This window comes from Heterocephalus glaber, unplaced genomic scaffold, assembly GCF_053883595.1.
Source record: "Heterocephalus glaber isolate CG9 unplaced genomic scaffold, H.glaber_assembly_v1.0 deba00000937, whole genome shotgun sequence".
Classification (NCBI taxonomy): Eukaryota; Metazoa; Chordata; class Mammalia; order Rodentia; family Bathyergidae; genus Heterocephalus; species Heterocephalus glaber.
In genome coordinates, this window is record NW_028258173.1 from 6,863,189 (window position 1) to 6,875,476 (window position 12,288).

At 47.7% G+C, this 12,288-nt stretch overlaps 1 protein-coding gene and 1 pseudogene across 18 annotated transcripts in view; both read right to left on the minus strand.

Annotated features, from left to right (window-relative positions):
- Slc16a5 (solute carrier family 16 member 5) overlaps positions 1–12,288 on the minus strand; it is a 44,550-nt gene that overhangs the window by 17,513 nt on the left and 14,749 nt on the right. For 9 of the 17 annotated variants that reach the window (XR_015450262.1, XR_015450259.1, XR_015450261.1 and 6 more), the window contains exons 1-2: positions 2,917–3,063; positions 1,014–1,261 (exon numbers count right to left, since the gene is read on the minus strand). The exons of 1 other annotated variant lie outside the window; for it this stretch is intronic. Coding sequence is in view for 10 of the 16 variants with exons in the window: in XM_087208513.1 (XP_087064639.1) it covers positions 1,014–1,212 (199 nt within the window). In the remaining 6 variants the exon portion in view is untranslated. 7 more of the 17 variants (XM_087208505.1, XM_087208510.1, XM_087208507.1 and 4 more) reach the window with 6 other exon arrangements.
- On the minus strand, positions 7,784–11,130 carry LOC101709332 (14-3-3 protein epsilon pseudogene; annotated as a pseudogene). Its single transcript, XR_015450263.1, has one exon. The product of XR_015450263.1 is annotated as a 14-3-3 protein epsilon pseudogene (transcript).

Sequence of the window (12,288 nt, forward strand, 5' to 3'; positions counted from 1 at the left end):
CTGAAACCCAATGAGGGCCTCTAAAATATGAATAATTCACAGCCCCATAGATCTCTCTCTCCCTCTCTTTCTCTCTCTCTCTCTGTCTTTTTTTCCTAAGGATTGAACCCAGGGCCTTTTTTTTTTTTTTTTTTTTGGTACCGGGGATCTAACTTGGGACCTTGAACTTGCAAGGCAGGCACCACACTGAGCTAAATTCCTGGCCCATGGATCCAAGGTCTTTGCACTGAGCTACATCCTTACCTTTTCTTTCTTTCTTTCTTTCTTTCTTTCTTTCTTTCTTTCTTTCTTTCTTTCTTTCTTTAAATTTTGAGACAAGATCTTTCTAAGTTGCTAAGTTGCACAGGCTGGGTTAGAACTTGCAGTCCTGCCTCAGCCTCTCAGAGTGCTGGGATTAAAGGTATGGCCCGCCATGACCAGCTAGCCCATAGATTTCTTATCTCCCAGCACACTGGGGCCCATGTGGTCTGGGGCCCTCTCTTTCCATGTGGGAGTAGAGCAGGATGCAGGGTATTACTTCCGTATTGCAGAGTGGGGGAGAAATTGGGTTCCAAGAAATTGTCCAACTGGAAAGTGGTAGAGCCTGGCTCTCCTGGCCCCAACACTGGCTTCTCCCAGTGTTTGTCTAGGGTCTGGATCCGTCCTCCAGTGGCCACTGAGAGGAGTCTAGCACTGTGCCTGGCTTTGCACCTCATGGTCTCCTCACTCTCCGCATTCCCAGCCCAGCTCGGCCTCCTGGGAGCACAACTCAGTCCAGCTGGATACCAGCCAGGGGAACTGTCTCTGGTGAAATCAAATCAGGTAATCATAGAAATCCACCCAGGAGGCAAAGCCCATGGCCTCAGGAGGCCAAGGGGGCTGTGGCTTAGTTCCCCACCCCAAGCTCTTCTTTTGGTATTGGGGATCAAACTCACGACCTTGCACTTGCAAGGCAGGCGGCAGAATCACTGAGCTAAATCTCTGGCCCCAAGCTCTTTTTTATCCCTCCCTGTCCCGCTCCCCAGGGTGCTCACCTCCAGCTTGGACCATGGCCCCCAGGATGGAGGGGAACCAGGAGGTGTGGCTGTTGGTGGCTTGAAACTCACGTTGCAGATCAGTGAAGAAGACCCCAGTGCAGATGGGGAAGCTTGCAGTGAGGCCCTGGGTCACCATGGAGGCCAGAAGTACCATCCAGGACCACCTGCCATCTGCGTGCTCTAGGGCCCGGGGCATCCTCTGCTACTGGCTCCACCAAGCCTTGAGGTCACTTAGTGACCACTGCCTAGGGAGGAAACACAATGGAGCGCAGTTCTTGGCAGGCTGTCAGCCCTCCCTTGGTCCACCTGCCACCTTCTCTGGGTGGCTGGAACTGTCTCTTCCTCATGCCCCAGCACAGGTATCACAGAGGGGCACCACTCCCTAGGAGGTGGCCAGCGGTCCATACATTGGCCTGATGTCTCCCCTTTTACCCACTTCCCAAAGATAGCCTGGTAGGAGGTTACAGGGAGGGGAGCAAGGGGTGGGGTGAGCAATGAGCAATGACATCAAGCAGGTGGGTGGAATTCTTTTCCGTTTTTACAGCACCTGGCAGTCAGCCGGTGGGGCCTCTTGGACCACTCATTAACTGATCAGAGAATGGTGCAGACCTTTAGGGTCAGTGAAGTCCCTCCCAACGTCCTCAAAGGAACCCGGGATACATTTCCAAACATTTATGACCTAGCTTCTGGCATACCAGTACAGTCATTTGCAATGTCACACAAACAATCCAAGTTTACTGTCAGCACTGTTGCAGAGGCCAACGTGAGGAGACCAGGACAGAATGTCGCCAAGGAGCTCACATATACCAGCTTAACACTTGACCCACAGCTTTAAAGATAAGGCTTGGGGCTCATTCAAAGGCCCTTTGAAATCACCCTACAACACTCCTTTCACAGGAAGTTCAAGAATCTAGTGCCACAATCATGCTGACTAATACTTGCCACCTGCATGGGCTTTTCCAAGCATCCGGTCACACTCACAGAGCCGTGCAGGGGCACACAGTCATGAGGTCATATGTAGTCTCTCACAGGTGCACAAATGCATATGAAGGCACATAGTTACACAGATACACACAGAAAAATCCGGAGACACAGGCACACGAAGATACATACCTCACTGACATGTAGACACACAGACATGCACAGTCACTACTGATGCACACATACATAGTCACACAAGTAGATACACAAACACATGACAGTCATACACCGTTACACACAGAGACACACACTGCACGCCTACGCAGATATACACTTACATAAACACCTGCAAACAAGCCCAGAGACCCATATGCTCCAGAAACCCACAGGCACACATAGCCACACTCACACACCCCACGTTCCCTTCACGTCTCTGGCTCCGGAAGGTGCAGCCTGGCATACCTCAGTCCAGCACCACCCCAGGCCACGCCCCCTCCCATGGAAGCCTCTGCAGTCCCGAGGTCCCCACCCCAAATTCTGAGCTTTATCCAGTCCCATCAAGACCTGGCTCACCTCCCCCTCCATGGCCTCTTGCACCTCTCAAACCTCAGTCATACTCAGACTCCTGGCTGTGGGAGGCAGGGGGCAGGAGTGGAGGGCTTGGGAGGAAAAGGTAGTTTCATATTTCCGGTAGTTTCCAGAGTTTCTGTGGATCTTCTTGGGTCCTGGGCTAAAGGGAAGGGGTTATAGAAACCCCAGCTCTTGGTGCCTGTTGGCTTAACTGAAGTACAGGCTCTTTCCTCAGCAAATAGAAAGCCCACAGGCACTGCTGGATCCTCTGTGTTGCCACCATGTCCTATTTCCACATCCTTCTCCATGGCCTGACCATCTCCTCAGCCTCCACACTTGCTACTTTCCCCAGGCCCTCCCAGCCTCCCTGGCTTCCCCCTGCCCTTCCTACTCCCCTCTGTCCACTGACCTGTTCTGGTTCTTCCCTTTTCTTTGTCCTGTCTCCTCAGTACAGAAGCCTCCTTTACTGCCTTTTTCAACAGCCACTTTGCTGACAGTCTTTTTAGGGGACTTTGCCCAGGTTCCTGTGACCTTTACTCTGTAGCTCATCTTCCCAGAGCCTCTCAGTGCGTGGGCCCAGCTCTTCCCAGCATCCCTCTGTCCAGGCCTCAATAGGTCTTGGGATACCTGGCCAGAGCCTCAGGGATAATCAGAGTCAGACAGACCTTAGGACCTTAGTTGTCTCTGCATCTGTGCTCTGAGGACGCCCAACTTCTCTCTGGAACCCCACTCCTCCACCACAAACTGGACTTTCCATGAAGGGACATTCCTCTCCCACATTCCCAGAAATCCCAGGTCACACACAGAACGTTTATGTCCAGTTGGTCCTCCAGCTTCCTTCCTCGAACACCTGGTCCCTCCTCAGGACCATAGCTGCTGTGGCTCTGAAATGCTTAGCCAGAGAGAAGTCCAAGTGGTCCTTCAAGATTCATCCCTTGCAGCCGGGTATGGTGGCACACACCTGTAATCCCAGTACTCAGGAGGCTGAGGCAGGAGGATCACCACAAGTTCAAGACCAGCCTGGACTACATAGGAATACCTTGTCTCAAAAACAAAACAAAAAAGAAAGACAGACAGACAGACAGACAGACAGAAGAAAGAAAGAAAGAAAGAAAGAAAGAAAGAAAGAAAGAAAAAAATTCATCCCTTGCAGCACACCCAGGCTGGACTAGGACCCCGTCCCAATTACTCCCTTAGTAGTGGCCTTCACACCACATTGGAGAGGCCCATTCCTTTGTCATCCTGCCCTGTCTACATTTGGGCCAGGGGCCAGGTATTCCTCTAGCTGAGCACAAAATGTAATGTCAATGTCACCCACCTGTGTTCCCTGGGACCACGCATGACTAGGCTTCTGAGAGGCTGGTTCATTCCAGAAGACTCAAGTAGGGCAGAGAAGTAGTAGGGCTGGTGGGAAGTGGTCTTTCCTTCATGCTGGGAACCACAAGTCATGGGCCCTGCCTGGTACATGTCTGGGGCAAGGAGGAGACAGGACAGTGACTCGGCTCTTACTTCCTGTAAGTGATGCTCTCAGCTAGCTGACTAGGGACATCTGGTGTCCACAGTGTGTGTGGGAGGGTGACCTCCTTGACTTCCTCACTCTCCTTTAGTGGAGGGAACCCAAGGGCAGGCTCTGAAAGCCACCAGCAAAAGGATGGGCACCAAGAAGGCCCTGAGGTCTCTTTCCCTCCCCAGTTCCACACGGGGCAGGCACTTGCTCCTGGACCCCAGGGTGCAGGGATCTGGACTCTACTCTTCTTTCCCATTCTTCCCTGGACAGATCTCCGGGTGGGCTCTGGAGGTCAGAGAGTCTCAGGAGCTGCCTTGTCAGGTTTGGGGATCCCTTATTACCACAGGCTTTGGAAGCCAGGCCTGGGTCTGCTCCAGAATGGGAAAGACTTCTGGGTCCTCTCCACTGCCAAGGCCTCAACAGGTGGGAAGGGACCCTGGAAGCCCATGGCAGGGGGCAGTGACAACTCTAGCAGGACTGGTGAGAGGGACACTTTGGTGGCAGCAGGGACCCGAAGCCCATTCACCAGCTCCTGAGGCCCCACACAGAGGCCCATCAGCTTCTGCCAAGGTGTGTGTGTGTGTGTGTGTGTGTGTGTGTGTGTGTGTGTTGGAGAGACACACACAGACCAAGAGCCTTGGCAGGGGACCCACCACCTAACGAGCTTGGATGGGGTAAGGGAAGCAGGCCTAGTCTCATGATGGTTCCAGGGTGTGTGGTGAGAGACCTGGGTGACAATGACCATCCTGCTGACTGGCCAGCCCCTGACATGGCCCCACAGGTGCCTTTGTATGTTGTTAGCATGTAATCTGTATAGTTCAGATACATAGTCTCTGGCTTTTCCATTTCCCTGATCCTGGCTCTAGGGTCCCAAGACTGGGAGTGAGAAAGGCATCCTTAAGACACTATTCCTGTCTGGTCTGGTGCACATCTGTAATCCCAGCACTTTGGGGGCAAAGGCATGCAGAAGGATCAGAAGTTTGAGACTAGCTTTGGCAACTTGTGATTTGGTGAGACTCTGTCTCAAAATGAGGGCAAAAACTATCTCCTGGTATAAAAGTGGGCAACTGGGCTGGGGATTTAGCTCAGTGATTTTGCCACCTGCTGCACAAGCGCAAGGACCCGAGTTCAATCCCCAGTACCAAAAAAAAAAAAAAGTGGGCAACTATGGGTTAACTGTGTAACTATGCTTTCTGAGAAAGATATATTATACCTGTAGTCACTATTGTAATGCAAACTCAGGAGAGCAAATCAATCTCAGAAAGTCCTGCCAAACCTCCTGTTCCCCCCTTCGTTGCCCCTTTGCTTATGTAATTATGTTTAGATTGATAGCTGTTTCCCCAGTGATTACGGTTGTTGTCTCCTCCACCCATAGAAACATAAAGGTATAAAAATGAGAGTAAACTTCTGTTTGATGTTTTTGAGGTGATTTGAATCCCTTGAAGCTGCCGGCAATAAAGCCAATTTTTGCTTTTACTCATGTGGTTGATGATCTGTCCAGAGACCCACAAGTGGTCACGCTTCATTTGGGAAGCCAGCTAGGAGGTTTTGGGGTCCAGTACAGTCATCTGTGGCTGATTGCCTCTCGCCAGGTGAAGCAGAGAGCTGGCCAGCTGGGCTTCGAGCCCCTGCTGAACATGTGTTGGCAGTGTTTTCTGTTGTGAGGGAGTCTCCCTGTATGACTGCCTGAGGCACCCTGGCTGGCTGCCTGACGAGGGCTCACATGGAGGGGACCAAGCAACATTTGGCAGACATCTGAATCACCATAAGATTAAGGGTCCCCACTTTGAGGAGGAGATCCAAGAAGGAGTCTCCAAAAGAGGAATGATCAGCCCCTGTGTTCCCAGAGTAACTGCCAGGGTGGAGTGAGACCAGAACTCTTTAGGCTGCCAGAAGGCAGGGTTGGCTGCTGCTGTTGGTGGGTGGGAGTATTTGTTTGGTTGAATCTGTGAATGTTTGTGTATGAATGAGATGGACGTCACATTCCTGACTCCATTTGGGGTGCACAGGGCCGAAGAAAGTGGGGAGTCCCAAACTGCTGTTCTAGGGCTACCTCATATGGCTTAGGGCAACACTGTGGTGACAGCCAGGATCACTGGCCTGCCAATGCTAAGAGGAACCTGAAATATCTCCGTGAGGAGACTGGCCAATGACAGACAAAGCAACTGGTGTCTTGTTTGTCATTAATTTCTGTGGGAGGAAAATCTATGGGTGGGAACCATAGTAAATACACTTTAAGAAGGGACTTACTGGAGATTATGGTCAGAAACTTACTCCAGGGAAACTTAAAACCCTTTATGAGATAGAATGGCCAATCAGGTTAGATGGCCCCCTTAAAGCTCATTAAAAAAAACTTTAGTCCAAAAAATATGACAGGTTATCAGGTTATGATAGAAAGCCCCAGCCACCCAGACCAGTTCTGTGTATCAGTATATGTATCTGCGTATCATGTTCTATGTATCTATGTTCAGTATATCAATATATGTGTGCTGAAGTGAGCAATCAGTTCTCTTATGTAGACTCAGAGTTATAACTAGTTCTTTGTCCACCCTCTTGATTGAGGGAACCCCTTTCCTGAGTTCTGGTTGCCACAAGGGCCCTTCCAAACAGATAAAGACCTGCCAAAGTTCCACCTCTTTTTAAAAATTTGGTACCAGAGATCGAACTCAGGACCTTGCACTTGCAAGGCAGGCAGTGGCAACACTGAGCTAAATCCCTGGCCCAGCTTAATCCCTGGCTCCTCCACCCCATCCTGAGGGCCATCCAGATGATTCAGCCTTAGATGTCTATGGGTTTCTACTGCGCATAAGATCAGACAACGGTCCTGCTTTTGTGGCAGCTGTGGTCCAAGGGGGTGGCAAAGGCATTAGGGATTAGTTGGAATTTACATGTAGCTTATTGGTCCCAGAGCTCAGGAAAGGTAGAGAGGATGAATAGTACCCTAAAAGAGGGGTTAGGAAAACTTTGCTAAGAGACTGGGCTCACCTGGGTCCAGGCCTTATCCATTGTGCTTCTCTGCGTACATTGCACTCCCCACAAGAAAACAGGCTATTCACCCTATGAGCTTCTGTTTGTCAGGCCTCTCCCTGCTTGAGAGGACCAGCACACCCTATAGGAACATTAGGAAATGCTACCTTAGAAAGATAATTGATTGAGCTAGGAAAAGTCTCCCAAAAGATAGCCTCTTGGGCCTTAGAAAGAGCCCCGATTAGCATTTCTAGTCCATTCCACCACTTCTCTCTGGGAGATTCAATTTGTGTAAAGGACTGGAGACAAAACAGCCTTAAACCCAAATGGAAGGGTCCACTAACAGTCATTTTGACTACCCCGACAGCAGTCTAAGTGGAAGGAGTCCCCCTGTGGATCCACCATAGTTGGGTAAAGAAGGCTGTGACATCATAGTGGAGGTGTTCCAGAGACCCTCATCATGACACTAAGATCATCTTTTTTTTTTTTTTTTGTACCGGAGATCAAACTTGAGTCCTTGAGTTTTCAAAGCAGGTGGCAAAACCACTGAGCTAAATCCCTTGCCCTAAGATCATCTTCTTTTTTTTTGAAGTTTTGAATTTTAATTTTTTTTTAAAGATCATCTTGACTTGGAGGGAAGCCACACAAATGCCAGCAGAAGATATCAGCCCTTCTCTAGTCACTTCAGGGGCTGACTAGTCTACAGATGGCGGAAGTCTGAGGACACCGCTAAGGACAGGACTACATACCTTTGTTCCTACCTGTGATGAACAGTCATCCCTTGCTTTTAGCTGTATTCTGATTTCTTTTTTGGCATTTTTAATTTAGGTTTGTTTTATTTAAGTTTAATGTTAATTCCATGCTGTGTTTCAGTAAGAACAATACAGATTCTGCATCTGTGGCTCCAGTCAGATATCCAGTAGTACAAATTAGCTTCAAGTTACACATACTGAACAAAAGAGGGTGAGCAAGCAAAAGGGGGGGAGGGCAGAGGGAGGGGGAGAAGAAACAAAGAACTGAACATGCATGCAGGCTTTTCGATAACACCTTCAATGCTAACCTGCTTCAGAGAGAGTAAAGTAGGCAAGAATGAGCAGCCACGCACTGTTGAACTGTTACCAGCACCATGCTTTTCAGCAACATTTCAGCAGAGTTTGAAACACTTTCTACAGCAAAACCATTGGAACAAACTCCCCCCAAAATAAACTTTAACCACCTCAAGCTAATACCCAATTAAGTTTAAACATTGGTATAAAATGTAATTTAAACAATTAGAAAAGGGAAAAATGATACCACATATGTCTTTACAGTGTGATCACTCTCTCTCTTAGATGCATCACCTAGAAGTCTAATGGCTTTCAAATGTAATTTCCATTTCTAATGGTGATCTTGCCACATCTGGCATGCAGACAATACAGTAATGTTGAAAAAGCTTCTATGCAGTCCTGTTAGTGTCTTAAAGAACCTAATAGCTGGGTCCAGTAAAATTCACAGAAATTCACTCTTGCCTTTAAGAACTTTTGAAAACTGTTAAAAAAAAAAAAAAAAAGAAAAAGAAAACAACAGGGCAGGAACCTAAATTCTGAGACCAAATGTAAAAGTCAGATTTGGTGGTTCTCAGTGATGATGGGGAATCTCCAAGGGGTGAGATGGGGAGGAGTAGGGTGGTCAGAGATGGTTTCTCTTGTTGGCTTTTATGTCTCACTGATTTTCATCTTCCACATTCTGCAGTGCTGCTTTATTCTGCTCTTCACTGTCACCCTGCATGTCTGAAGTCCATAGTGTCAGATTATCATGTAACAATTGCACGATAAGTGTAGAGTCCTTATAGCTTTCCTCACTCAGTGTATCCAGTTCTGCAATTGCATCATTAAAAGCTGCTTTTGCCAACCTGCAGGCATGGTCAGGGGAATTAAGAATTTCATAGTAGAATACGGAAAAGTTGAGAGCAAGACCTAAGCAGATGGGATGCGTTGGTGGAAGTTCTGTCATTGCACTATCACTAGCAGCTTTATAAGCCACCAGGCTGTTCTCTGCAGCCTCCTTCCTGTCATTTCCTGTGGCAAATTCAGCCAGATACCTGTGGTAGTCCCCTTTCATTTTATAATAAAAAACCTTGGACTCGCCAGTGTTAGCTGCTGGAATGAGGTGTTTGTCCGGTACATCCAGAATGTCACAACAGATTAACTTTAGCTCAGTCTCAACCATTTGCCGATATTCTCGAATCATTTTTAGTTTGTCTTCTCCTCCCTTGTGTTCTTCTTTCTGTTCAATGCTGCTGTTTATTCTCCAGGAGGCTCTTCTAGCTCCAGTCACATTTTTATATGCAACAGATAGGAGGTTTCTTTTTTCAACTGTCAGCTCCACATCCATTCCTGCTACTTTCTTCATTGATTCAACCATTTCATCATATCGCTCAGCCTGCTCAGCCAGCTTCGCCTGGTACACCAGATCCTCCTGATCATCCATAGCGGCAGCGGCTCCAGCAGGGTCTGTGCGATGGATGGAAGCGGATAGCATCTCTGGCTCTCTCACCCTCTCGCTCCATGTCCGGGCAGCCTGTATTCTGATTTCTTTATGTCTGTTAGCCCTCGCCCTCCTCTTGTGGGTAGGATGTTTTACCTGTATTGGTTGCTTTTACTAGGGGGTCTCATCCCCTCTACTCCAGCAGTGACACTCAAGAGAGTAATTCCCACAGAGGAAACCAACAACTGTGACCCCTGCCTGCGTGTCACTCTGAGAGAAATTTCTGTTATGAATGTTTTGCTTTTCCATACTTACTATGCTTGTAAAAGAGAGATCATAGGAACCTGCACCCATAATTTAATGACATGTAAGATCTGTAAGCCTAAGGATGGTACCCTGCCCATTTGCTTTAACTCAGAGATAGGAACCACTTGGGAGTTTGAAATACTGACTGTGTCTCACATCAGAGACAAATTAGGACCATCGATAAACAAAACCATAAGATTAAGGCCTGGGGAACCAATGATTTTATTTTGTTTTGTTTTGTTTTTTGGTACCGGGGATTGAACTTGGGTCCTTAGCTTGCGAGGCAGGCGGTGGAACCACTGAGCTAAATCCCTGGCCCCCAGTGATTTTATTTTTGATGCCTGTGCAGCTATCAATTTCACCTTTAAAGCTAATCAAATGTTTCCCCCTAGGTATGGGGCAATCCAGTTTCCTTTCACATCATGTGGGGTCATACATTGGGAAAGAGAATTTAGCAGTAATAACAAGTATATGTGTGTCTGGGAAAATAACCCATGGGATTGTTGTAGAGATCCACCAACCAATGGTTGCCCCTATTGGTCTTGTGTAAAATGGGCCACCTGGAAGATGGGATCTCCTTTAAAAAAGCAAAGGCCCCTAACCCCTTGTGGGCATGGAACATGTAATCCAGTCACTATCAACATCACAGACCCCCAGGACCAAAAATGGGCGGAGGGCAATGACTTTGCACTATGGATAAATGGGAGAGGTTATGACCCAGAGGTACTGATCTGTATCAGGAGGCATACTTTTGCCCCAGCCACCTCCAGTTTCTGAGTCTTTCATTCCTTTTATAAAGAGATGGTCCAGGGGCTGGAGATTTAGCTCAGTAGTTCCAGTGCCTGCCTCACAAAAGCACAAGGTCCCGAATTCAATCCCTGGCACCAAAAAAACACACAACGTACTAAAGAGATGTGCCAACCTCTGCCACAAATTCCTGCAGTGACCCAAAACCTATTCATGGGTCTAGTAGAAAACGTAGCCCACTCACTAAATGTCACCTCATGCTATGTGTGTGGAGGAACTCTGATGGGAGATCAATGGCCATGGGAGGTAAGAGAATGGGTTCCCACTGAGAAAAAGGCCTTAACCTCAAGAGAAAATAGAAAAAAAAAAACAAACCTCCTTAGAAGGAAGCCACCCATGGATCCTTAAGACAAGCATCATTGGGAGGTGAAGCCTTACTCAAAAGGGAAGAGAGTTCCAGGCTCAAGTTGGAGAACTGACTTGCTTAGGACAAAGGTTCTATAATGAGGCTAAAAAAGAGCACACAGTGGTGGAGAAATGAAACCGAGATTAACCTCCATCCACTGTCAGCCCCTAAAGGATTATATTGGATATGTGGAAACAGGGTGTATGCCCAACTTCCCTAGAATTGGGCAGGGAGCTGTGCTCTTCCTTCTGCCTCTGCACTAAGGAGAGCTGTTGGGATTCTCCCTGTACACTTAAAAATGGGCAAGAGTCAGCTCATGTACCAGTCCAGACCTGGAAAGGATAGAATGTCAAAACAATGTTTAGAAGATAGTTCTCAGCTCTAGGGGGATTTAAGACAGTGATAGACAGGTTTATCACTATTATTGGAATTTGCTTGCTTACCCCTTGCTTGATACCTAATAGCAATGAGGGCTCTAAACACCACGATAGAGACCATTATAGACCAAAAAATAACCTCCAAGGTCTTATGGGGTAAAGGATATCAGTCTATGGAAGAGTTCATACAGACAGATTTTGATGATGAGAGGTCGGTATGGAACATGAGAGTCTTCAATCAGAGCCTCAGAGAGGGGAATCAGGGCGAAAACTGTCCCTCAGCATAAAAATGGGCAAGTATGGGTTAACTGTGTACCTAAGAAAGATATATTGTAACTATAGTCAGTACTGTAATGCAAGCTCACTAAAGCAAAGCAATCTCAAAAAACCCTGACAAACCTCCTGCTCCCCCCTTCATTGCCCCTTTGCTTATGTAATTATGTTTAGATTGATGGCTGTTTTCCTAGCGATTACAGTTGTTGTCTTCCCTTCCCATAGAAACATAAAGGTTTAAAAATGAAAGTAAACTTCTGTTTGACGCTTTCAAGGTGATTTGAATCCCTTGAAGCCACTGGCAATGAAGCCGATTTTTGCTTCTACTCACCTGGTTGATGGTCTGTCCAGAGATCCCCAAGCGCTCACACTTCAAAAATAAAAAAGGCTTGGGGATGTAGCTATGTGCCAAGGCCCTGGGTTTAATCCCTAGTGAGAAAGAGAGAGGAGAGATGGGAGGAGAGGACAGAACGGGGGTGGGTGGGTGTGAAATTGGAGTATGGGATGTGGTAGGGTCAGAGGCCAAGTCTAGGATCCCTTTTTAAATTGGCTTTAGCTACACGGGGGTCCTTCCTGTGAAAACCTAGAGCTTTGAAGGCTGTACCCACAGGACCCCAGGCAGACATCTGTGACCGGCTGAACAGGTCAGAGGTTGCCTGCCACTTCTGCTTGGATCCCTCTGAACTGTAAGACTTTTAGGGACTTCTTCAGGTAGCCAGCCCTTGTATTTTA